Raw genomic sequence first — 26901 nt, 5'->3', positions numbered from 1 at the left:
CCAAAACCCAAAATAAACCCACGTCAACTACAAGATGACAACGATGCCCCAAGTTACCAATCGCGAATGGAACTAATCATACTACTGAGGATAGATGAAAACTTTCAAATGTCAGATTTTAGAACTTCCACCTAGCTTTATTTTTAAAAGTTCCCCTTCCCCCACGTACGGCTTAGAAATTTCAAGAGTTTTCCTATTTTCTGCCTAGCAAGGCCAGAGTTTGAGCCCCAACACTGAAAAGTACAGGCAGAGTTTTACTATTTCTTGTGCTAGTGACACGAATTGAGTTTAGTGCAACACCTCTTTCCTTTCCCCTTACTGGCAGTACCAAATGCTGTTGTAAACTGGACATTCAATTGTTGATTGATTGATTGATTGCCAGTGAAAGTATCCCAACAAGCAGAGTGTGGTGGGGTGAACCTGGAGGAGGATAACACCCCCCTCCCACACCAAACAACAAAGACCCCACAGCTATCCCCTCGTGGCTTTCGTGAAGCGACCCCGCAATCTTAAGAAGTTCAAGGTCAGTTGTGCTTGGATTGGCAGCAGAGCCACAGCACACCGGGATGATTGAGCCTCTTCTCCGGTCACTTTCAGGCCCCCCTTCTGGCCTCAGTTTCAAGCCGCGCATGCGCAGCTGCGCGGGGGGAAAACGTCACGTGCCAGGCTTCGGGTCGAAGCCAGTGCCGCCATCTTTGTTTCTGGCAGCGCCGGCTCCCGAATACTTCAGGAGTCCCGGAGCTGCCTGGCCTTCCGGTCCCTACGCGCAAATGCGGAAGTGCGCTGGCCGGAGGTGACTGGTTTCCGGCCTGTGGTGCAGCACCGGCTTCCCGGAGACGTGTAACGGACTGGGGGGGCCGCGGCCATGGCCGAGAAGAAGAGTAACGGCGGCGGCGGCGGCGCCTCCCTCTCCTCGGCGGGCACTAACTTGCTCTTCTCCTCCTCGGCCACGGAGTTCAGTTTCCACGTGCCCTTCATCCCTGTCACTCAGCCTGCGGCCGCCTCGGCCTCCCTGCTCTTGCCCGGAGGTAGCGAGGGGCAGGCGGCCGAGGGGTGGGGGGTGGGGGGGGGTGGGTGGCGGGAGCGAGGGCGCGGGGTGGCGCGCGCGGCCGCGGGTCCCGTCCCCACCCGCGCCCAGGCTCGCCTGCCTGTCAGGGCCAGCAGCGGCTTGAGGGCGGGGCCGGGGAACCCCCTGTTCCAAGTTGTGCGGGCTACTCGAGGACTGGCACTCCGAGCCTGCGGTACCCGCCCCCCCCCACCCCCCCACCCCGGGAGGCAGCACAAAGGCCTCTTCCAGGACGGACAGCGCCTCTCTTTGGGACACACAGGTGGCTAACTCCTCGTAGACTGTGGGGTATACGAGGAGACCGTCCCAGGATGGACAGGGCCCCTCCTAGCGAGGTTGAGGCGTGTTGATATATAGAATGCACTCCTTATTTTTCGCAACACCTATGAAGTGTTTTGTTCTCCTAGGCCCCACTCCTGTGTGGGCCTCCAGTGTGCCACCTGTTAAATTGTCTCAGGCCATTGCTTTGTGATGCTTCTGTGGCATAACCCAGACCATAGCGTCTTGGGAACACAGGCCAGCCTTACCAGAAACTTGCTGCAGGGGCTGGGAATATGGCCTAGTGGCAAGAGTGCTCGCCTCATATACATGAAGCCCTGGGTTCGATTCCTCAGTACTACATATATAGAAAACTGCTAGAAGTGGCTCTGTGGCTCAAGTGGCAGAGTGCTAGCCTTGAGCAAAAAGAAGCCGAGGACGGTGCTCAGGCTCTGAGTTTCCATGCATGTTCGGATTCATAGGGTTGATGTGAGAAGTGAATTGATGTTTGTAAATCACCAAATATGAAGTGCTTGGCAGGTAGTGTTATGTAAATGTTTGCTAATGGAACTTGTCTGCCTCACTACTTGGGCCCTTTTATAGCCAGGGATCTTGTCCAGTGTTTAGCACCTATTTCCTTATTACATATTGAGCCCCCCCCCCCCAGTGAATAATTTGTTTCTGCTCTTAAGTCTAAGGAGAAAGATACTGGAAGCAGCTTTATGTAGCATTGTCCTTTTCTTGTATTTTTTTCTTGGTGCTTGTTACTATCTACCTGACATATACCCATGCTTGACTAGTGGAGTAGGTCAAGTGGTAAAGAGCCTACTTGGCAAGCAATGAGGCCCTGAGTTCAAACCCCAGTATCACATATCCACAGAAGAAATATATCTGAAAAGTAGAAAGATGCTAGCAGACACAGGGCCTTGTGTTGAAAGGGATATTTTTAGTTTAAAAATCTCTAAAGGGTAGAGATTGGGGAGAAGTTTAAAAAACGGATCTCTAAAGAAAGCCTGGCGCTGGTGCCTTATGCCTGTAATTCTCGCTACTCAGAAGGCTGAGATCTGAGGATTGAGGTTCAATTGAAGGCAGCTCAGGCAGGAAAGTCTGTGAGACTCTTATCTCCAGTTAACCACCAGAAAACTAGAAGTGGCGCTGTAGCTTAAAGAAGAGTGCTGGCCTTGAGCAAAAAGAGCTCAGGGACAGCATCCAGGCTCTGACTTCAAGCTCCAAGACTGACAAAAATAAAATAAAGAAACAAATAGGAGTTTTTTAAAATCCTCCCTTCCCCCCGCCTTTCTTCTTGAGACTTATCCCAGGCTAATCTCAAACTTGTCAGCTTAAGTTATCTGCCTGCTCCATTCTCCCAAATAACTGGGAGTACAGACACATCTTTTGAATAGTGTTGAATAATCCTGAATGCCTAATCCGAGTTATGGCATTGAATTGTATCTTTTGGAATCATGGCCAAATGTGTATTATGGAGTATTTAGTTAAATTGATGTGTGTGAAATAAAGTGGGACAGAAGCTGTCTGAGCCCAGTAGCCTTCTTCAGCAGTCAGGGAGGAACCCAGGGCTTTGACAGGTCCCTATGGACAGGGGCCATGGTGTTTCTGGGTGCTAGGAGTGGCTCTACTGGATTGATGGACTCCATGCCTGAGCAGTAGATAAGAGGGATCGAGGCAGGAGAAGGGAAGATTATGAGAAAGAGGAAAGCTGCAAGCTAAGGGATCCTAAACATTTAGTAGGGTGGACTTTTGAGGTCACAGAGAAGAAAAATGAAGAGAAAGTGAGTTGGTAATACCCACAGTGAAGATCAAAAGGAAGTGAGAACTTCCCTTACTTAGAGAAGTGACTTTTCTGGTTATTTGGTGTTCTATAAAAACTAATTATCCAGTTAGGACACTGCATAATTTAGGGATGACAGATAATGGATGCCCTACTTAGCCTTGGGAATACAAGTACCACATGTTCATTCTACTGTCCTTGCTTTATAAGGAAAAGCCTGACACACCCCTTCTTGCCAACAGAGGTAGTGTTTGTAGTTTCTCTTCATGGCTGAGAAATAAAATTATGTGGTAAAATTATTTGGGTAATAGAATATTTATATATTTGTAAAGTATGGAAGGTTGTGTATCTCACATATTAACAGTGATTGTCTTTGGAAGGTAGGTTTGTAAATTAGGATTTTTTTCTCTGCTTTTGAGTTTTCTGATTTTTATTTTCATTTCAAAGAAAAAACGTGTGTCTGTGTGTGTGTGCATGTGCGTGTGTGTGCGCATGCGCATGAGCGCTTGCGCTGGTCCTGGGGCTTGAAGTCAGAGACTGGGAACTGTCCCTGAGCTTTTTTTGCTCAAGGCTGGCACTCTACCACTTGAGCCATAGCTTCACTTCCTGCTTTTTGGTGGTTAATTGGAAATAAGAGTCTTATGGACTTTGCTGCCTGCCTGGCTTTGAACAGAGATCCTCAGATCTCAGCCTTCTGAGTAGTTAGGATTACAGGGATGAGCCACTGAAACCTAGCTGAAAGGGAAATGTTTTTGAAGAAGAAAGAATTTTGCTTTTTTTCCCTCTGTAGTGCAGAAATAGACATTAGTATAACAATTAAGAGCTCTAGTTGTTGGCTTTATAGAAGAAGACTATAAGGACTGCTGGACCCTTTAAACCATGGCTCTCCTATTCTGTTTCAGAGGATGCCACAGATGTCGGTGAGGAGGACAGCTTCCTTGGTCAGACTTCGATGCACACGTCCACCCCACAGACATTTAGTTACTTCCCTCAGGTATCAAGCAACAGTGATCCTTTTGGGAACATAGGACAGTCACCCTTACCAATGACGGCAACATCGCTTGGACAGTCTACGTTCTCCAGGCCCCCGGCTGCTCTGCCTTTTACAACTGGGTCTCAAGACGGGTTGAATGCATTTCCACCATGTGTTTCAAAGGCTCTGTATGGTGCTCCACCTTCCTCGCAGATGGAAATGAATACTTCCTTGCCTTCTCAGCCCAGTAGCCTCCCTCCTTCAAGTTTTGGGATCCCGCCTCAAGGAAAACCCCAACAAGGATATAACCCCTATCGCCATACTCCTGTCAGCAGCAGGGCGAATCCCTATATCACACCCCCACAGCTGCAGCAGAGCCAAGTGCCAGCCCAGCCCTTCCATCCTCCACCCTCGGGACCCCCTGTGCAGATGTACCAGATGCCGCCTGGGCCTTTGCCACCGGTATGTGGACAGGCTTTATGTTTTAAGAAGTCACTCTAATGTTTCCTTTCTCACTTAGCTGATATTATGTAAAAGCTATGTAGTTTGTAATATATATATATATATGGACAATTTTTTTTTTAACTTTAGCTTATTTACTTAGTTTTTGTGGTTCTAAGTATGGAACCCATGCCCTTGTATGCATGATAGCCCACGACTCTACTATTCAGTTACCTCCTTTCCTCTTTCATTAATTAGTTTTGGAAGTTATACTTTAAAAATTTTTTACGTGGTGCTAAGGATCAGTCTGAGGGGCCTGCATGCTAGGTGTACCCTACCACTGAGTTACAGCCTCAAACCCTCTTTTCAAATTTTTTGTTTGTTTGTTTGTTTTGCTGGTCTTGGGCTTGAAATCAGGGCCTAGGCGCTGTTCCTGGGCCTCTATATGCTTGAGACTAGTGCTCTACTGCTTGTGCCACAGCACTACTTCCAGCTTTTGAGTGGTTCATTGGTGATAAGAGACTCATGGGGACCTTTCTGCCCAGGCTGACTTTGTTTTTTGTTTTTGTTTTGCCAGTCCTGGGCCTTGGACTCGGGGCCTGAGCACTGTCCCTGGCTTCTTTTTGCGCAAGGCTAGCACTCTGCTACTTGAGCCACAGCGCCACTTTTGGCCATTTTCTATATACGTGGTGCTGGGGAATTGAACCCAGGGCTTCATGTATACAAGGCAAGCACTCTTGCCACTAGGCCATATTCCCAGCCCCCTCTTTTCAATGTTTTAAAATAAAATTGCCCAGTCTAGTCTGGAACTCCCAAGTCTCCTGCTTCAACCTCCAAAGCAGTTGGGATTACAGGTGTGTGCCAGAGAGGCTATTCTTTCTTTCTTTCTTTTTTTTTTTTTTTTTTGTCGGTTTTGGAGCTTGAACTCTGGGTCTGAGCACTGTCCTTGAGCTCTTCAGCTAAGGCTAGTGCTGTACCATTTTGAGCCACAGCACTATTTCCGGTTTTTGGATGGTTAATTGGAGATAAGAATCTCATGGACTTCCCTGCCTGGGCTGGCTTTGAACCCTAATTCTCAGATCTCAGCCTCCTGAGTAGCTAGGATTACAGGCTTGAGCCACTGATGCCTGGCCAGAAGCTATTATTTTATAAGCTTTGTGCTTTGAAGTAAACATAAAGGTAGACTAACAGGTCTCTCATAGTCTATATTACCTTTTTATTAAAGTAATAATTGATCTTGCTGACTAGCTACCTGCTAATATTGGCAGATTTTAGTGTCAGGTATAAATAACAAATGTCATCTAGGAACATGTGAGAATTACAGCAGGCCTGCCGGCTTCTCATCTTTTAGTTATACTATTCAAAGAAAACACTTGTTATAGTGACTAAAATTGGATTCTTCACTTATTTATATTTGTGGGGCTTGGATCTACACACGCGGAGTCTGTCTCAAGGGTGATGATTGAATAACACTTGTATGAGGTACATTTTATGAAAGTCCTTTATTATCTTTGTTTAATGGACTTCTGGCAGAGAAGCAACTGAATTGAAAAGCAAGGAAGAGAAGAATTAAGAACATGGCCTACTGGCAGAAATTGCTCTCTGAAGTATAATTTCTCTTTCCAGGGCTCCATTTTATTATTTAAATTCCAGCAAAGCACAGATTCTTGACAATATTGTATTTCAACATTCAAGTAACAGTGGGGCTGAGAATGTGGCTTAGTGGTAGAGTGCTCGCCTAGCATGCATGAACCCTTGGGTTGGATTCCTCAGCACCACATAAACAGAAAAAGCTGGAAGTGATGCTGTGGCTCAAGTGGTAGAGTGCTAGCCTTGAGCAAAAGGATCAGTACCAAAGAAGAAAGGAAGGAAGGAAGGGAGGGAGGGAGGGAGGAAGGAAGGAATATCTGAGTTAAAGAATATATGTACTATAAATATTTAGTGCATCTAGAAGGCTTATTGATATCGGTAAAGTTGTCCATTTACTTTGCCACCTATGTGGGAAAATCTAGTTCATTTTATTACTGCTATAGGGTATTAGATTTTATTGATTTGCTTATTTTGCTTTGGGGTTTAGTTATTACACTAAATAATTGTCTAGAAATATATGTAGGGTTTTTTTTTTTTTTTTCTTTCTGCCAGTCCTGGGGCTTGGACTCAGGGCCTGAGCACTGTCCCTGGCTTCCTTTTGCTCAAGGCTAGCACTCTACCACTTGAGCCACAGCGCCATTTCTGGCCTTTTCTGTTTATGTGGTGCTGCAGAATGGAACCCAGGGCTTCATGTGTGCAAGACAAGCACTCTACCGCTAAGGCATATTTCCAGCCCTATATATGATTATCATTGCTAATAATAATTTGAGTCTGAGGTCCATACCAAACTGTACCTTGTGGACATGCTATGACAGTCTTTACTTTGTTGTCCCCCCCAGGTTCCTCCTTCAGTACAGTCACCAGCACAGCAGCAGGTGCTTGCTAGACCTGCAGGCCCCTCTATGCAGGGACCACCTCCTTTTGTACTTCAGAACCAGTATGAACCAGTTCAGCCCCACTGGTTTTACTGCAAGGAAGTGGAATACAAACAACTATGGATGCCTTTCAGTGTGTTTGACTCTTTGAATCTTGAAGAAATCTACAATTCAGGTAAGTACCTCATGCAGCATTCCATTTTTGGTTTTAACAAGAGAAGCAATGAAGAACATTTATCCTTCACCTACTTTTGTGACTACCAGATTCCTTAATCTGTAAACCCTCCAGACTCTGTCCTTTAATATGATGATACCAATATACATCCTGAGCTATCTGAACAAAGTATTGCAAGGAAGGGCTTATTAATTTTCCTTGTTTAAAAGATGCTTTAACGCAGTAGAGTTCAATCAGTATTTAATTTTTCTTATTTCTTTTACTTATTTGTAATTCAGTTTTAGTGTTTTCTGTGGGATTCCAGTTTGTAGAGATGCTCTGTGAAATGTGTTCTGTGTCAGGTAACAGTTTGGAGATGTTGCTCACTATGTACTTCTCTTGATAGAGATGCTACACAGACTGAGTTTGGCTCTGGGAAATCTTGTGGTATACAATGTGGCTCTTTATTTATCTTTATATTTTTTGATCATAGGACTTAAACTACCCCATATTCTCTAGCAGCATGCTTCATGAAGTATTACTGCTTTGAAAAACCTCAACCATTGGTTATTTCAGTTATTTTCTTTTTTGTCAGTTGTGAGTCTTGAACTTGGGGCCTGGGAGCTGTCCCTGAGCTCTTTTGCTCAAGGCTAGTCCTCTACTACTTTGAGCCACAGAACCACTTCCAGTTTTCTGGTAGTTAATTGGAGATAAGAGTCTCATGGACTTTCCTGCCCAGGCTGCCTCTGAACCTCGATTCTCAGATCTCAGCTTCCTGAGTAGCTAGGGTTACAGGCATGAGCCACCAATGTCCGTCCATTTTATTTATTTTCTAATCACCTTTTTACCAATTGAGATGTCATAATTTTGAGCAATACAGATTAATTTTCGCTTAGTTAATAGTCTTTAAATTTGAGCAATAGTCATATTTATCTTTACCATTTTCAAATATTCCCTGTAATAGTTGGGGGAACTGTGGTCTTTTTTTCTTTTTCTTTTTTTTTTTTTTGGCCAGTTCTGGGGCTTGAGCTCAGGGCCTGAGCACTGTCCCTGAGCCTCTTTTGCTCCAGGCTGGCACTCTACCACTTGAGCCACAGTGCTGGCTTTTTCTGTTTCTGTGGTACTGAGAAATCAAACCCAGGGCTTCATGCCTGCTAGGCAAATATTCTACCACTAAGCCACATTCCTAGTCCTCTTTTGTTCTTTAGTCCAACCAGATCCCGAGAGTGTGGTTCTAGCCACGGATGGCGGGCGCTATGACGTTTACCTCTATGACCGGGTGAGGAAAGCCGTGTATTGGGATGAGGAGCCAACTGAAGTGAGGCGCTGTACTTGGTTTTACAAGGGGGACACCGACAGCAGATTTATTCCCTACACAGAGGAGTTCAGTGAAAAACTAGAGGTGCGTGTGCCTTATTCCCTTTGCATTTCTTTACAGATGACACACAGTGGAGCCTTAGGTGACACTACTATAGTTGCTGATTTGATTTATAGGACAACTTGTCTTGATGCTGTACATTAAAAAAAAAAGAACAAAAACGGAAACATTTGACCACAATCTTATCACCTTTTCAAATCAAACTCTACCTTTTAAAAAATAGCATCTTTTTTTTTTTTTTGGCCAGTCCTGGGCCTTGGACTCAGGGCCTGAGCACTGTCCCTGGCTTCTTCCCGCTCAAGGCTAGCACTCTGCCACTTGAGCCACAGCGCCGCTTCTGGCCGTTTTCTGTATATGTGGTGCTGGGGAATCGAACCTAGGGCCTCGTGTATCCGAGGCAGGCACTCTTGCCACTAGGCTATATCCCCAGCCCCTAAAAAATAGTATCTTTGAGGGCTAGGAATATGGCCTGGTGGTAAAGTGCTCGCCTCATATATATGGAGCTTTGAGTTCAATTCCTCAGCACCACATATATAGAAAAAGCTGGAAGTGGCAGTGTGGCCCAAGTGGTAGAGTGTTAGCCTTGAGCAGAAGGAAGCCAGGGACAGTGCTGAGGCCCTGAGTTTAGCCCCACAACTGGGAAAAAAAAAATAGTATCTTTTTCTGTTTTCATGGGGGACTTGAACTCAAGGCCTGGATACTTTTTGAGTTCTTTTTGCTTAAGGCTAGTTCTCTACCACTTTGAGACACAGTGCAACTTTTGATTTTTGAGTAAGTAATTGGCGATAAGGGTCTCCCAAGAACTTTTTCTTCCTGGGCTGGCTTCGAACCTCAATCCTCATATCTCAGCCTTCTGAGTAGCTAGGATTACAGGCTTGAGCCACTGGAGCCCAGCTACAAAATGTTTTCTAATGCTCAACATCTCTGACCATAAAGGAAATGCAAATCAGAACAAATTTGAGGTTCCTTATCACCCCAGTTAGATAGGCTAATATTGCAAAAATGAACAATAAATGTTGGTGGGGATGTGAGGAAAAGGGAATCCTATTGCACTGTTGGTAGGAATGTAAAACTAGTACAACCACTCTGAACAAATGTGTGGAGATGCCTCAAAAATTAAACATAGATCTTCCCTACAACCCAACTATATCACTCTTGGGCATCTACCCAGAACATTACAAGTCAGGATACATAAAGACACTTACACATCCATGTTCATTGCTATAGTATTCACAATAATAAGTTATGGAAATGGTCTAGATGCCCTACAATAGATGAGTGGATCAAAAAAATGTGGTACTTAATACACAATGGAATTTTATTCATCCATTAGAAAGAATAAGATTATGTCATTTGGAGGGAAATGGATGGATCTAGAACAAACCATGTTAAATTAAGTAAGCCAAGCTTAAAGAGACAAATGGCATATGCTTTCTTTCATATGCAGAAGCTAAATCTAAAATATACCAGGGCATGATAAATTATATAGGACTCTAGGCATTTGTACACCATGAGACTAAATGAGGATACGCTTTTTTTTTTTTTTTTTTTTTTGCCATTCCGGGGGCTTGAACTCAGTGCTTGGGTACTGTCCCAGACTGATTTTGCTCAAGGCTAGCACTCTACCACTTAAACCACAGTGCTACTTCTGGATTTTTCTGTTTATGTGGTACTGAGCAATCTAATTTGGGGGTTCATGCATGCTAGGCAAGTGCTGTACACTAAACCACATTCCCAGCCTAAGCAGTATACTCTTACGGAAGGAACCCAGTGGCCTAACACTTCTTAACACTATTGAAAGGAATTCCAGGAAGTTGAAACATAGGTTTTTCTTTTTGTTGTTGTTGTTGTTCGTGTTTTTGTTTGTTCTTTTTTCTGTCTTTTTTTGGGGGGGGCATAGAAATGGCGAGAGGAAGAAAGACAAGTGCAATCGTGGTACTCAGTAGGCAGTATGTGGGAAATGTACTATGCAATTTGTGAGCAGGGATAGGAGAGGAGAACAGGGGGAAAGCTAAGGAAGGGTGATATCACCCAGAAAGAAATATACTCATTATCTGACTTATGAAGTGGTAACTCCTCTATAGAACATCTTAATAATAGCAATGAAACTATATTAAAAATATTTTCTAGGCTGCTTTTTTTTTTTTTTTTTTTGGCCAGTCCTGGGCCTTGGACTCAGGGCCTGAGCACTGTCCCTGGCTTCCTTTTGCTCAAGGCTAGCACTCTGCCACTTGAGCCACAGCGCCACTTCTGGCCGTTTTCTGTATATGTGGTGCTGGGGAATCGAACCCAGGGCCTCATGTATACGAGGCAAGCTCTCTTGCCACTAGGCCATATCCCCAGCCCTCTAGGCTGCTTTTATCTGTATACATGTTTTTTAACAGTTACACTTCTAGGGATATTGAACACTAGTAGTATATTAGTGACTTGAAATGCTGTTCTATGACCAATCCATGAGCAAAAGTAAGTAAATCAGAGCTGCTATTACTATGATTTTTGTTAGCATAACTTTTTTTTCCTCTACACTTTGTCCTGATGTGATACAGATTTCTCATACTGTTTCTATTATTGTAGGCTGAGTACAAAAAAGCTGTCACCACAAATCAGTGGCACCGAAGATTAGAGTTTCCGAGTGGAGAGACCATTGTTATGCACAATCCAAAGGTAATGGGGTTTGAGCTGGGCACTGTCTCTGAGCTTTTTAGCTTGAATCTGGCACTCTACCACTTTGTACCACAGTACCACTTCTAGTTTCCTGGTAGTTCGTTGAGGATAAGAGTCTCACGGACTTTCCTATCCAGGCTGGCTCCAACTGTCATCCTCAGATCTTAGCCTCCTGAGTAGCTAAGTGGTGCTTTGTTGAAGATACTAAAGTGTTAGAGACATTTTAATAATTACTCTGCTGTATGTGGATAGTAATGCTCATTTTTAGTAACTTCTGCAGGGCAAGTATATAGTAAGTGCATTGGGAAAAAATAATTTACAGCATTTTATTGATTATGGAAGCAAAACTACAATTAAAAATTTTCTGTTTTGGTCACATGTTAACTGAAGCTTAGTATGCACCACAGAAGTGGCTTGATAATTTTTTCCACTTGATTAGAGATGTGCCAAGTTTTTCTGTAAAGGTCCAGAGAATAAGACTTTGCTAGGCCATCTGGTTCTCTGTACTTATAAACACTGCCATTGTATTAGAAACAGCCAGAAGAAGCCATCAATATGATTGTGCCATCAACGTTTGGTATGGAGTTTTCAGTGAAACTTTATTTAGAATAACAGGTGGTAGGCCAGAGTTTTTCTTTAGGTTATAATTTCTTACCTATCTGTGATAATTGTTTTAACCATTGAAAAAAATGTGTCTTTTCTCTTTTCATGTATATTGTTTCCAGGAACTTTTAAACCATTTTTAAAATAAGTTCATTCTTTAGATAGGTCCTGGTAGCTCATGCCTATAATTCTAGCTACTCAGGAGGCTGAAATCTGAAGATTGTGGTTTGAAGTCAGCCTGGGGAGGGAAGTCCAGGAAACTTTTTTTTTTTTTTTTTGGTCATGGGGCTTGAACTCAGGGCCTGGGTGCTGTCCCTGAGCTTTATTGCTCAAGGATAGTGTTCTGCCACTTTGAACTACAGTGTGACTTCTATCCAGGAAACTTTTTTTTTTTTTGCCAGTCCTGAGACTTGAACTTAGGGCCTGAGCACTGTCCCTGAGCTTCTTTTTGCTCAAGGCTAGTACTCTGCCATGTGAGCCACAGTGCCACTTTGGCTTATTCTGTGTATGTGGTACTGAGGAATCAAACCCAGGGCTTCATGCATGCTAGGCAAGCACTCTACCACTAAGTCACATTCCCAGCCCAAGGAAACTCTTTTATCTCCAGTTAACCAGCAGAACGCTGGAAGTAAATCTGTAGCTCAAGTGGTAAAACACTAGCATTGAATAAGAAAGCTCAGGGACACTGCCCAGGCCCATAGTTCACTTGCTGGGCAAGTGCTCTACCACATCAGCTTTACTCCAGTTCTTTTTCTTTTAGGATATTTTTTAGGCAGGGTCTTGTGCTAAATTTGCCTTGGCTGGTCTCAGGAATAGGATCACAGGCATGTACCACCATGCCCTACCACACTGTTTCTTTTTTTGCCAGTGCTGGGACTTGGGACTCAGGGCCTGAGCACTGTCTCTTGCTTTTTGCTCAAGGCTAGCACCCTACCATTTGAGCCACAGTGTCCCTTCTGGCTTTTTCTACATAAGTGGTGCTGAAGAATTGAACCCAGGCTTCATGTATACGAAGCAAGTACTGTACCACTAGGCCATATTCCCAGCCCTGTTTTCAAAGAAAAAAAATCTCTGTATGGACAGCACTGAATTTACTTAGTTGATTTAATGGAATAGAATTCTTTTTTGGAGCTTTTTTTTTTTTGTCATTCAGTTTTTTCACTGAAGTTAAATTTGTCAATTACTTGGGATCCTTGCCATTTAGTGAATTTTGCCTAATATGTTTTTATAAGATAGATTTCTCTCCTCCTCCTCCTCCTCCTCCTCCTCCTCTTCCTCCTCCTCCTCCTCCTTCTTTTTTGTTGGTCATGGGGCTTGAGCTTCAGCTCAGGACTAGTGCTCTACCACTTGAACCACAGTGCCGCTTCCGGTTTTCTGGTGGTTAATTGGAGATAAGAGTCTTATAGACTTTCCTGCCCAGGCTGGCTCTGAACCACAATCCTCAGATCTCAGTCTCCTGAGTAACTTGGATTACAGGTGTGAGCCACCAGCACCTAACTACAAGATAGATTTCTTAACTACAGATAACTTGGCCTTGGTTTGTTCTTTATAAATATCGAATTCTATGTTAGATTTAAAAAAAATCTTTAAGGTAAGCCAGGTGCTAGTGGTTCAGACCTTTACCTAGCTACTCAGGTAGCTGAGGTCTTGAGAATTGAGGTTCGAAGCCAGTCCGGGCAGAAAAGTCCCCATGAGACTCTTATTTCCAATTACCCACTCAAAAACTGGAAGTGAGATGTGGCTCAAAGTGGTAGAGCAGTAGCCTTCAGTAAAAGAGCTCAGGGACAGTGCCCAGGTCCTGAGTTGAAGTCCCACAATTGACATAAAAAAATCTTCAAGGTGTACTTTTGTTTTTTTTAATGTATGTATGGTGTTGGCGATGTAACCCAGAGTTACTTATGGTTTAGTTGTATAATTTTCCATCATGAGCATTGGAAATAATATTGATTTATTTGATTTTGGTGGTTAATATTAGCAGAAGTCTTAACAAAATTTGTTGGGAGCTCGGCACTGCTACTTCATTTATAAGCTGCTCATACTTAAGCATAGCTTTCTCCGTTAAAATACATTTCTTAGCCTATCATGGGAAAGAATTTGGAACTGAGCTCTGTAATAACTCTTTTGTTTCCCAAAGGTTATTGTGCAGTTCCAGCCTTCCTCAGTGCCCGATGAGTGGGGGACTACCCAGGATGGACAGACAAGGCCCAGGGTTGTAAAGCGCGGGATTGACGACGGCCTTGATGAGATTCCCGATGGTATGCATAGCTTGTTTAGATGTCAAGTCTTGCTTGCTTGGAAGGGTCATCCATTTCTTTGGCCAGTTTATAATAATAAAAGAGTATTTGATGGATTTTGCTATTTAATGAATAGAACTCAAATTCTCAATTTTTAAAAAAATTTTTTAATAGGGGAAATGCCTCCAGTTGACCATTTGGTGTTCATGGTGCATGGTATTGGACCTGTGTGTGACTTGCGCTTTAGAAGCATTATTGAATGTGGTAAGTATTTTGTCCTGTTTTTGCCCCTAGAATGATTTAAGAACTAATAGGAGAATATTTTCTTTCTTTCATTCTTTTTTTTTTCTTGGTCAAAGATTAAACTTGGCCTAGGTGCTGTCACTGAGCTTTTTTGTTTGTTTGTTAGTTCTGGGGCTTGACTCAGTGCATGAACACTGTCCCTGGCTTCCTTTTGCTCAAGGCTAGCACTCTACAATTGAGCCACCGCGTCACTTCTGGCTTTTTCTGTTTATGTGGTTCTGAGGAATTGAACCCAGGGCTTCATGCATGCCAAGCCAAGCACTCGACTGCTAAGCCATATTCCCAGCCCTGTCCCTGAGCTTTTTTGCTCAAGGCAAGCACTCTACCTCTTTGAGCCATAGCTCCACTTCTGGTTTTCTGGTGGTTAATTGGAGATAAGAGTCTCAAGGACTTTGCTGCCCAGGCTGGCTTTGAACCATGATCTTCAGCTTTCAGCTTTCTGGGTAGCTAGGATTATAGACAGAAGCCACCAGCATCCTGTTCTAGAACTTAAGTGTTCAGTTTAGGATAGTTTCCAATTATATATTAGTTCCTTTCAGTGGGAAATACTCATTTGTACTTGATTTGCTCTTATGCTATTACAGCTAATAAAGTCTTATATCTGAAGAATTAGAAGGATGTTTGAAAATAAATTGGCCTTTCTGATAACCTCTGCCTGACACATCCAGCAACATGAAAGAACTGTGGACTGAGTTGATTATAAGGGGGACCTATGAAGATGCCTAGTTGATTTAAATCTTTGCAGTTTTGTTTTTATGCCTCTGTAATTATAGTTCATATTTATTGGATATGTGGTATTTGCCAAGTATTTTGCATGTATCCTATCATCTAGCTCTCACAAACACACCTTTGGGGAAAAGTTGTTGTCAGTGTTACTCCACTGACAGGAGGGGATTTGAGGCCTCAGGTAGGGTGAACTGTCTTCTTTCTCTTATTACAGTCAGTACTGGAACTAGAGTCCTCCAGTAGGAAGCTCGATCCTTGTCTTCTGGTTTTCTGTCATCTTGTCTTCCAGTAATGATAAACTATTCTTTTTGTATGCCATGCTCGGGCTTGAACTCAGGGCCTGGGTGCTATCCCTAAGCTTTTTTTTTTGTTCAAGGATGGCACTCTACCACTTGAGCTATAGCTCTACTTGTGGCTTTTTACTAATTAACTGGAGATGAGTTTCCCAGACTTTAGGGCACATGGCTGGCTTTGAATCGCAATCCTCAGATCTCCTGAGTAGTTAAGATTATAGGTTTGAGCTACGGGCATCTAGCAAAGCTAATTTTTTTTCTAGGCATTTATTTATTCTTCCACATTGATGAAAAGTTAAAAAGAGCTTGCAAGAAGTTGTGATTTATGTTTTTACCAAGTCTGTCATTTAAAAATGTATCTTTATGTTATAAAAAATGCTGCAATATTTGAGATTATTTCCAGTTGGCTATCAAGGCAGGACAATTTATTAATTTATCTTCCTCAATTTTGTTTTAAGTGGATGAATTTAGGGTGGTTTCTCTGAAATTGCTGCAGACACATTTCAAGAGGCCTTTAGATGATGGGAAAATAAGCAGAGTGGAGTTCCTTCCAGTTCCTTGGCATGCTGCCTTGGGTGGGGAAGCCACAGGCGTTGACAGGTTTGTACTTTCACAACTTGTTGTTCAGTTACAGGCAAACTTTAAACCATAGTATGAAGTAGTTTATTATAACTTCAAGAAATACTTGTTTTAATTATATACTTGCTCTGATATATGATTAAATAGTAGCTGTATTTTTTATGTGCCTCTTTTATCTTTGTGTATCCATTTTTCCCCATTGGAAATGTTTAAACCAGGCTTGGTGGCTCAAGCCAATCATCTTAGCTATTTGGGAGGTGGAGATGAGGAGAGCATAGTTCAAGGTCAGCCTGGGTATGAAAGCTCACCAGACCCCATCTCAATCAGTAGCCGGATGTGATGGCATATGCCTGTCTTCCCAAGCTACAGGGAAACACAGAGGCTGGGTGTTGTGGTGCATGCCTTTCATCCAAGTGACAAAGGGAAGCACAAATAGTTGCATAATCCAGCCCAGGCATAAAGCAAGAGAGGCTTAAAGATAGCTCATGTGGAGAGCTCCTGTTTAGCCAGCAAGCATGAAAAACTGGGTTTAAAGTTCTAATACTGTAAAATATAAAGTTTAAGAAAATCTTAAAAGGAATTTTCGCTGGTTGTGTTTTACTCGTTGTGTGTGTGTGTGTGTGTGTGTGTGTGTGTGTGTTAGAAATTGACCCTAGGTCCTCACATGTACTGAGCACATGTTCTGTCACTGAACTAGACCTTTGACCTTTAAGCTGGTTCTAAAATACTGTTCTGATTTGTGATTAAGATATTTAGGTTGCTTACCAGTATTCCTGCCTGAGTAGCAGTAGCATGCTCCTCCTTCACCATGAGACAACCAAAAATGTTTCAGAAATTGCCAGATGTCCCTGGGGGGTGGGGGTGTTGGGTGGGTAATGCCACTCCTGCTTGAGAACTGCTGGTTTAGATTTATTGTTTTTGAGTGGAGAATGCTCACTGAAGTTCAATTCTTTGTTACATGCAACTGTTGCAATGCAAGCCATTTAGTCTAAGTCTAAGTCTAAGTGCTGCCAGTGCTCATCAGGCACTGTGAACAATAAAACCCTCCTCAATTGAATAATCACATTTCAGATCCAGAAATAGAGATAATATTTATGCTGCACACAGGACTAATATTTATGTCAATTTTAGTGAGCATCATACTGTCTTTGGGCACATGTTTAATACAGCTAATCCTACAAACAGCATTCTCTCTAAAATACATCCTGTTTGAGGGTGTTTCCTTTTCCAATGAGTGTTTACAAACTGTACTCAGGTCATTCTCAAATCAGGAAAGGATTTCAATCCATTCTTTCTTATTCTATGTTACTTTCTCTTTTGTTCCTTCTGTCCATAATTTTTGTCAGGTATTTAGATTTCCAGTTGGAAGAAAAATGGAAGTGTAAGGACTGGGAATATGGCCCACTGGTAAAGTGTTCGCCTTGAAAAATGGAAGTATAGGCTTTCTTCTTTAAAAATGAAATATAAAGCTGGGTGCTAGTAACTTATGCCTGTAATCCTAAGTACTATAAGGACTGAGTCCTGAAGGGTCACACTTCCAAGGCAGCTTGGGTAGAAAAGTTCTCATATTTCGCATCTCTAACTAGTAAAATGCTGGAGTGGTAGAGAGCCAGTTGTGAAGGAGGCCGAGTGGGAGCACAAGGTCCTGAGTTCAAGACCTGACAGCAGCATGAAAGAAGAGAAGACTTCTTGGAGCTGGGGATATGGCCTAGTGGCAAGAGTGCTTGCCTCATATACGTGAAGCCCTGGGTTCAATTCCCCAGCACCACATATATAGAAAACAACCAGAAGTGGCGCTGCAGCTCAAGTGGTAGAATGCTAGCCTTGAGCAAATAGAAGCCAGGGACAGTGCTCAGGCCCTGAGTCCAAGCCCCAGGACTGGCAAAATAAAATAAAATAAATAGAAGTACAAATTTTAAAAAAAAAGGAGTCTTCTCATATGACCTATTTTATATAGCAACTCTTCAGAGAATCTCCATATTCATAGTAGAGTTGTAGGTACAAATAACTTTTTTTGTTTAATTTTGATCTATTCATATAATTCTGCCTACAGAATTGTAATTATTCTGTAACATTTATGAATTGATTTAATTTAGACTGTTTAATCCACAGCTGAAGGTTGTGTCTCAGTAGTAGTGGCTTGTCTAGAAAGCGGGAGGCCTTGAGTTCAATTCCTAAAACTGGTAAAAAAGAAAAAAAAAATCTAGACTGATTATTCTATACATTTGTACTCTATTTTCAGAAACAAAATTTTAAACTTTAAATATCCACAGAGGTTGATACTAATAACATTGTTTTTCTTTTTAAACAGGAATATTAAGAAAATTACCCTGCCAAGTATTGGCCGGTTTCGTCACTTTACCAATGAAACCTTGCTAGATATTTTATTTTATAACAGCCCCACCTACTGCCAGACAATTGTGGAAAAAGTGGGAATGGAGATAAATCGTCTCCATGCCCTGTTCATGAGTCGGAACCCAGACTTCAAAGGAAAGGTCTCTGTTGCAGGCCACAGCTTAGGTAAAACTGTCACTTCTATGCATTGTAAACATGTTAAATTATCACTGATTTTAGTGTGGTGACATTGTTAATATGAAACTTAGAATTATACATCTAACATTTTATAGAGGGTGGAAATGAATGCTTTGAGTTTAGATTCTGCCTTTCTTATCTACAATTACATGAATGGTGGTGTGTGGTTTAATTTCTTCTGTTTGAAAAAAAACCAAGAATAGTGAGCATCAGTTCTTTTTTTTTGTATGATTTCTGCATAAGTACTTTGAAAAAATAGTAGGAAAATTTATTTAGTATCGTAAATACACTATCACTGACATAAACAAAATGCTTTTTTCCCTTAGGTTCTTTAATATTGTTTGATATCCTGTCTAATCAAAAAGATTTGAATATCTCAAAATCTATGGGGTCTGCAGCTATTGCTAATGGAGTTGTAAAGCAGCTGAATTTTCAAGAAAAGCAGGTATGTCTTTACATGATCCTGTTAATGTTAGACTTAGATAGAGATGGAGCCAAACCATTTTCCAAAATCTGTCTTATTTTCTGAAGCTGTTTTTATATATCAGAATATGTACAGACTTAGTACACTGAAGAGGTGGCTTTGGTGGTACATGTCTGTAACCCTGGCTACTTGGAAGACTAAAGTGGGATGACTGCAAGTTCAGGGATCAGCCTGGGCAGCATAAATAGATACCATCTCTAAAGCAAAGCAAAACAAAGAAGTTTAATAGAATTATATAGTTCATTGAAGTTCTCATTATTCCTTTTCCTTTATGCATGTAAATGTGAAAGTTTATTATGCTTAAAAACGTAGATTATTGTAGGAAATTGGAGCAAGTGACTTACTAGTTTTATATCTTTCAAAATGTTGACATGTTGGATATAAATTATGATTTGCTGGCCAGAAAATTTGTTTAAAATTTTTTTTTGTAGATCAGAGACTTTATGGGTGTTTTTTCCTTAGCTCTATAATGACCCTTCCCCCTTATTTTTTTTTGTTTTATTAAGATGCCTGAGGAGTCAAAATTGCCTTTGGATGAATCATGTGACCTTGATGTTGAAAATGAAAAAGTCTTAACTTTGCAAGAAACTCTGGAAGCACTTAGCCTCTTTGAATATGTTAGCACTTTTGAAAAAGAAAAGATTGATATGGAATCTCTGGTACTGATGATAATTTGATTCATTTTTTCTTAACATTATTCTGTGTATAAGATAAAAAATTTATAATAATCTAAAAGCTGGGCACAGATGGCTCATCCCTGTAATGCTAGCAACTGAGAAGGTAAGATCTGAGGATTGCAGTTCAAAGCTAGCTTATGCAGAAAGGCCTGCAAGACTTACCCGCAATTAACTAGTAAAGGTGGAAGTGGAGCTTTGGCTTATGTGGTAGAATACCAACCTTGAGTAAAAAAGCTCAGGGATAGTGCCCAGACCCTAAGTTCAAGACCCAGGGTTTGTACACACACAAAAAAAAAAAAAGAAAAGAAAAGAATATTCTTCCATAAGGCAAAGACTTAAATTCTTAAAAATTAAGAAGAAATGACAAACAAAAGAATTATTTAAAAAAAACAGGGTTCTACACAGTTTATTATGTCCATAATCCTACCGGCTTGGAAAATGGAAATAAGGGAATCATGGTGTAAGGCTAAGCCTGGGTAAAAATTAGTGAGAGGGCTGGGAATGTGGCTTAGTGGTAGAGTGCTTGCCTAGCATGCATGAAGCCCTCGGTTCAATTCCTCAGTATCACATAAACACAAAGCGCTGGAAGTGGTGCTGTGGTTCAGGTGGTAAAGTGCTAGCCTTGAGCAAAAGAAGCTCAGGGACAGTGTCCAAGCCCTGAATTCAAGCCCCAGGACTGGCCAAACAAATAAAACAAAAAGTTTGTGGGAGCCTCATCTCAACAAACTGAATGTGATGGTTCACACCTGTAACCTCAGCTACTTGAGACAGAGGCAGAAGGACTGAAGCCCGGAGCTGGTCCTGGGAAAAAGTAGAGTACCCTATCTGAAAAATAACTGGTGTCAATGACTGGGGTCATAGCTCAAGTGGTAGACCACCTGCTCAGAAGCTTAAAGCCCTGAGTTAAAATAAATGTGTAAAGGCTTTTCTAAGTATGATATTAACCCAGAAGCCATGAGAGAAATAGAATTGCTTATCAGTAAACATTATAAGCAGCATCTACAGACCAGTGATAGATTAGGAAAGCATGCACACCATGCATCACGGGGAGCGCTGATTTCCTTAATACTCAGAATGTCTAGGAAGCTGGTGGAGGAGCGCTAGGCAAGCAGGCAAATAATATGTAAGGATTATTTATAGAGAGGAAGGTAAGTGGTGTTTACCATATATAAAGTCATAAGAGAAATGCAAATTAAAAGTGCAGTGAGGGGCTGGGAATGTGGCTTAGCAGTAAAGTGCTTGCCTAGCATTCATGAAGCCCTATGTTCGATTCCTCAGCACCACATAAAGAGAAAAGGCCAGAAGTGGTGCTGTGGCTCAAATGGAAGAGTGCTAGCCTTGAGCAAAAGGAAGCCAGGGACAGTGCTCAGGCCTTGAGTTCAAGCCCCAGGACTGGCAAAAAAAAAAAAAAGAAAAAGTGCAGTGAGGTCTTTTTTTTAACCTACCATCTTGACCAAACAAAATAGGTGCTAGTACATATTGTTGGTGAAAATAAATTGGTACAATTTCTATGGAATTTTGTGATATCTTTGTGTGTGTGTGTGCGTGTGCGCGTGCGCGTGTGCATGTGCATGTGCATCCTAAGGCTTGAACTCAGGGCCTAGGAATGCCCCTGAGCTTTTTTACTGAACACTAGTACTTGAGCTACATTTCCACTTCCAGCTTTTGGGTATTTAATTGGACATGAGTCTCATGTGACTTTACTGCTCAGGCTAGCTTTGAACTTCAGTCCTCAATCCCAGCCTCTTGAGTAGCTAGGATTATAGGCATGAGCTGCCAGCACCAGCTGTGATTATCAATCTTTTAACATGTAAAAATTACGTCTTCGTTTCCACAATTTTACTGCTAGAAATACTTTGTATAGAGCAGGAGTTCCAAGAATATGTTCAGTACACTTGCTGAGCACTTTTGTAATACATGAAACCTTAGAAACTCCTTCAAACATTCATTGGTGGGCCTGGTTCAATCACTTGTGTGGTTACACATCGGAGGACCTGTGCCTGTGAACAGATGAGGCAGCAATGGAAATTCTGGTGAAAGAGAGGATTTGAGTTCTGTGTGTACAGAGGACTCTCTCTCTCTCTCTCTCTCTCTCATACTCATATACTCAAAGTACATGAGATAGCTCTGGCAAAGGGAACGAATTGCCAGCAGTTGTTGCAGAGACAATTGGGTGGTTGGGACAGAATGGAAGGGGAACTTCATTGTATGCTTGAGATTTTGCAGTTACATATAAACCTGGATGTGTCTTTTAATTAAAAAAAGAAAGTAGAATGTTTTAGGTTGGAGAGGCCTAATATTTTAAGGCTTAAATTTACTACCAAAAACAAACCTCAAGCCTAACTTTAAGGAAATGACTGATTCTTATCATTCTTTTTATTTTTTTCAGTTCAGCATGTCATTTTGTGTGCCATTTGAGTTCTTTTTTTTTATTTATAACTTTGTATTGTATTGCAATTTTATCAACCTGTGGATTGATTCATGGGTGTGTTTCTTTTTTAAAGCTCATGTGTACAGTTGATGACTTGAAGGAAATGGGGATACCTCTTGGACCCAGGAAGAAGATAGCTAACTTTGTAAAACGTAAAGCAGCCAAACTGGTAAAGTTTATATCTCTACCCTCACACTAATCTTCATTGTTTGACCTGTTGGTTTTTATGTTAGAGGTCTGTGGTTGGGTAAGCTAGTACACAGTGATGGAGCTGATCGAGTCCATAAGAACTGGGTTTAAATCCATATCAAGCTAAATGCCTGTTTAGGGGCCCCCAAACAGAGGTAGTTCCCAGAACAAAAAGGCTTTCAGCTTTTTACAGTGGTTATTGAGGATTTTCTGGTGTGAAAACTTACGGGCAGATAGAGGAGTCAAGTGCCTTCACTCCTGGCACGAGAACACATTCATGCATAATTGGCTTAATTTCTGTGATGCCTGGTTTCCTTCATTTCTAAAATGAGAATAATGGTTCCTTCCTCATAGATTTCAGCGAGCAGGAAATAGTGGGCGAAGCCTCTCACCCAGCATGCCTTGCCATCTAGAGATGAGGAAGCATGTCCTAAGTGCTCCTTAAATGACAGAAGCATAAAAAAATACCCTGGGAAAAACTTATTTAATTTGGATTTAATGATCAGACTAATTCTATAGAGATTTTCTGATTAATTAGAAAATCTAAATAACAAAGATATCTTATTTCTTGATACCGGGGGTTATCTTATTTTTGCTGTTAGCAACTTTTAATTTATTTTCTTCTTTGTGGTACTGTGTTTGAACTCAGGACCTGGTACTGTAGGCACGCAATTTGCCACTGAAGACTTTGTCCTCAGCCCTTTTTGATAGAGATTATTTTTAAGATAGGGCCTTGGCTTTTTCTAAGACCAGCCTCATACTGAGATCTTTTTATATATATCTTTTGTATAAGTGAGATTATAGGAGTATACTACCAATTTATTTGTTGAGATGAGGTCTCACTAGCTTTTTTCTCTATCTGGCTTTGAACTATGATTCTCTTGGTCTCTATCTTCTGAGTAAATAGGATTCCTTGTCAACATGGTCTTTAAAGATCTTTTTATCTATTTTTTAAATTTAATTGTCAAGGTGATGTACAGAGGGGTTACCGTTACATAAGTAAGGCGGTGGGTACATATCTTTTCAAACTTGTTAACCCTTCCCTAATTTTTCTCCTACTTCCTCTCCCTCTTAGTTCCCCTCCCCCCCCACTCAGTTTGAACTCAGGGTCTTGTGTATACTAGGCAAATGCTTTACCACCAAGCTGTGTGTCCAATTCTGATCTTTTTGTCTTTTGAACTTCATTGGTATTATTTTTTTTTTTGGACATTAACATGCCACTTTTTAATATGTGACTATCACCTGATTTTTCATTCTTGGCCTAAGGAATTGAGTCAGTCAGCACTTAATGGAACATCTCTTTCTAGGTCAGACCTTGCTTGGGCTTATTTCTTGGGATTTAGAGAAGGACCTTGAGTGTGCAGCCCAGTTAGGGAGAGTGTGTTGATCCCACATGACAGGCACGAGACCTATGGCAGGAGGCAGTTAGTGCTGTCAGAGCCCGATGAGGGAGTGGAGTGTTGTTCTGGATTGTTGAGAGGGGACTGAGGTTGGTGAGAGAATACTTCCCAGCATGTTACACTCGAGCTTGTAGGATCAATGGCAGTGGCTGGCTAGGAGCAGGCATGTGTATCCTGTACCTGGAGCATCAGGTGCACTGGAAATGGGGAAGGGACAAGGATTTTGAAGGCCTAAGTAGCAGGTTGGGATCGTCTTTCCTACAGGAATAGTTTTCAGATGTATTCTTAAAGCTGTGAAAGTTGTGTTTTTTAATAATCATCATAAAATGCTAACCTGCTTATTCTGTCAACAGAATTTTGTAGCATGACATTTTCTATTTAGTTTACATTTTTAGCTCTAACTTGTTTAGAAATCTAAAATTTAAAAATACATGTCATAAGACACATTCTGACATTTCAGCCATATGCACGCATATGTGCACACATCCACAGTGCATGAACTGTTGAATGTATTGATTCTTTTTGCTTTTAAACATTATGTGCTGACTTATGTTGTTGATCAGAACCTCCTAGCTGATACAGAGTACAGTGGCAAAAAGAAATGCCTTTGTAGATTTGAAAATTGAGACAAAATCTATTTAATCAGCTGGGCCCTTTTTTCTGTGACTTAAGGCATGTTTTTGTTTTAGCAGCCATGAGTCCCTGGTCCCTCTCATCAGTGTCTGTTGTGTGCTGATGGGAGGCCTGTGTGGGCCAGGGGACAGTGCGGGGTGAGGGCAGAGGTTCACGCAGTGACCGTGCACAGTGGAGCTGGAAGAGGATGAAGCTAGAGGCTCATCCAGCCAGGTGGTGTTCCGAGAGTGAGACGGCTGAGTGTAAACCTGAACACGGAGAGGAAAGGAACAAGTAGAAGACATTGTAGTGCTAACTGTGTTTGATTAAATGTAAAGAAAAGTTATTAACATGCAGGTTACAGGTGTTTTTTTTTTTTTTTTGTTTTGTTTTGTTTTGCCAGTTCCGGGGCTTGGACTCAGGGCCTGAGCACTGTCCCTGGGTTCTTTTTGCTCAAGGCTAGCACTCTACCACTTGAGCTGCAGTGCCACTTCTGGTTGTTTATATGTGGTGCTGGGGAATCAAACCCAGGGCTTCATGTATACAAGGCAAGCACTCTTGCCACTAGGCCATATTCCCAGCCCTACAGGTATTTTTCATCTAATTTTTCCGGTATAAAATTGAATCATTGTCCCATTGCAATTCACAAACAATTCTTTGTTACACCTGAGTTCCCTAGCATGCTGATGAACATGGTGGTAACTGGATTATAAGTGCTGGTGGTGCTCCTGTGAAATGCCCAGAATTTGAGACCCCCCCCCCCCCCCGCAAAGACCACCGAGAAGCCAATTCTGATGCAAAAGCAAAAGAGTCGTTTATTAGCAAGCTTGAGCTTGGACCTACGCCCACAAGGACACAGCCAAGATGGACGAAGGCCCCAACCACAGATTCCACTGGGTTTTTATAGTAAACAAGTCTAGGGGATTCCTGGTTAAAAAGACATGTAATTGGTTAACCTTTAGTGTGTTATCTATTCCTGATTAGCTGGGGCATTGTCACTTCAGAGCAAGACAGTCAAAGTTTGCAAAAGACATCTGGGGTCAGCCTTCACCTGTTATCGACCTTGGGACTGTTAGTGGGGGGTGCTGCGAGGGACTTTTGGTGCCAGTGCCTTCCTGCTATGTATACATTAGTTATTGGGGCAGTAACTTGTCAGGGGCTTGATTGCCTGGTGGAGCACTTGGCACTTCAAATGTTTATCTGCTGATATTCCAGTACACAGCACAATTATCAAAGAAGGCAGTGAAGCATCTTACAAACAATGGCCAAAGCATCCTAACTTGAACTGACCTCTGGTCAAATGAAATCTCTCTGGCTACCTTGATTATTTTCGACTGCATTTTGTTCAGGCTTCACACTGACATGTTCTGCAGTTATTCCAGGAAGCTTCAGAGCCTGGTCAGGCCCAAGCTACAATATAGAGGTGCACCGGCTGCTCAGGCTCCTCACCTGTATGCAGGTGCAGTGCTCCACACACAGTAGGAAGGTACAGGCCTATAAAGCAGGTCAGAAATGAGGGAGCTGCTGTGTCTTCAGGCCCTGAATCATGTTCTTAATCTTTTTAAAAATTTTTGTTGTGCCAGTCCTGGGGCTTGATCTTAGAGCCTGGATGCTGTCCCTGAGCTACTGTTGCTCAAGGTTAGTGCTCTACCACTTGAGCAACAGCTTTACTTTCAACCTTTTTGTGGTTACGTAAGAGATAAAGAGTCTCAAGGACTTTCCTGTGCAGGCTGGCTTTGAACCTCAATCCTCAGATCTCAGCCTCTTGAGTAGCTAGTATTCCAGGCATGAGTCACTGGGCCTCATCTCCTTAATCTGATTCTGTAACAGTGGTAGAAAAGGATTCTGTAGTTCTTGAAAAATTTATAGAAGGAGCTTGTTTTATAGACTGCAGTTGCTTGAATATCTAAATTATGGCATGGGAATATTTTGATTTAATTTTCCAGCCCTGGGACTTGAACTCAGGGCCTGGGCACTGTCTCTGAGCTTCTTTTGCTCAAGGTTAGCACTGTACCACTTGAACCACAGTGCCACTTCTGGCCTTTTCTGTTTATGTGGTACTGAGGAATCGAACCCAGGGCTTCATGCATGTAAGGCAAGCATTCTACCACTAAGCCACATTCCCAGCGCCAATATTGTGATTATGAAAAATGTTTTGATGATTAAAATTTTTGGCTTTTTTTTTTTGGCTAGTCCTGGGGCTTGAACTCAGGGCTTGACCACTGTCCCTGAACTTCTTTTCCTCATGGCTAGCACTCTGCCACTTTTGGCTTTTTCTGTTTATGTGTACTGGGAAATTGAACCCAGGGCTTCAGGCATGCTAGGCAAGCATTCTACCACTAAACCACATTCCCAGGCCCTTATTATTGTTTTTTTTAATCCAAAAGTAATTGGCTTTGGAAGACTATGAAATCTTCTCAGCCACATTGCATCGATTGCTCTGTGTGGCCCATGGATAACATGGTGCTGATTTAATGTCAGTGAAAAAGCGGGACCAGAGTTAGCCAAAACTGTTTTATTTCGCAGTTGTTGATAGCTCTTGAAATGAAAATGAACAAATACCCCTTCACAGCTTAGGGACCAAAGATTCCTGAAACCTTTAGAGAAGGCAAGTCAGCCAGCTACGGCAAGTGTTCCCATTCCCCTGACA

General features: G+C 42.0%; 1 protein-coding gene across 3 annotated transcripts in view; it reads left to right on the top strand.

Moving 5' to 3' along the window:
• The first annotated feature begins 734 nt into the window (after positions 1-734).
• LOC125345988 (SEC23 interacting protein) overlaps positions 735-26901 on the top strand; it is a 44533-nt gene continuing 18366 nt past the window's right edge. The window contains exons 1-12 of one of the 3 annotated variants that reach the window (XM_048338113.1): positions 735-1028; positions 4016-4548; positions 6957-7167; positions 8355-8548; positions 11099-11188; positions 13926-14046; positions 14200-14289; positions 15806-15947; positions 18238-18446; positions 18785-18903; positions 19449-19601; positions 22124-22219. In XM_048338113.1, the coding sequence (XP_048194070.1) occupies positions 866-1028; positions 4016-4548; positions 6957-7167; positions 8355-8548; positions 11099-11188; positions 13926-14046; positions 14200-14289; positions 15806-15947; positions 18238-18446; positions 18785-18903; positions 19449-19601; positions 22124-22219 (2121 nt within the window). In that variant the 5' untranslated portion in view covers positions 735-865. The remainder of the gene's footprint in view (positions 1029-4015; positions 4549-6956; positions 7168-8354; positions 8549-11098; positions 11189-13925; positions 14047-14199; positions 14290-15805; positions 15948-18237; positions 18447-18784; positions 18904-19448; positions 19602-22123; positions 22220-26901) is intronic. The other 2 variants (XR_007209833.1, XM_048338112.1) reach the window with 2 other exon arrangements.

The sequence above is a fragment of the Perognathus longimembris genome, chromosome 2 (assembly GCF_023159225.1).
Source record: "Perognathus longimembris pacificus isolate PPM17 chromosome 2, ASM2315922v1, whole genome shotgun sequence".
In the NCBI taxonomy this organism is placed as follows: domain Eukaryota; kingdom Metazoa; phylum Chordata; class Mammalia; order Rodentia; family Heteromyidae; genus Perognathus; species Perognathus longimembris.
Note: the sequence above shows the minus strand (reverse complement) of the source record. Positions and strands in the feature narration are given on the sequence as shown.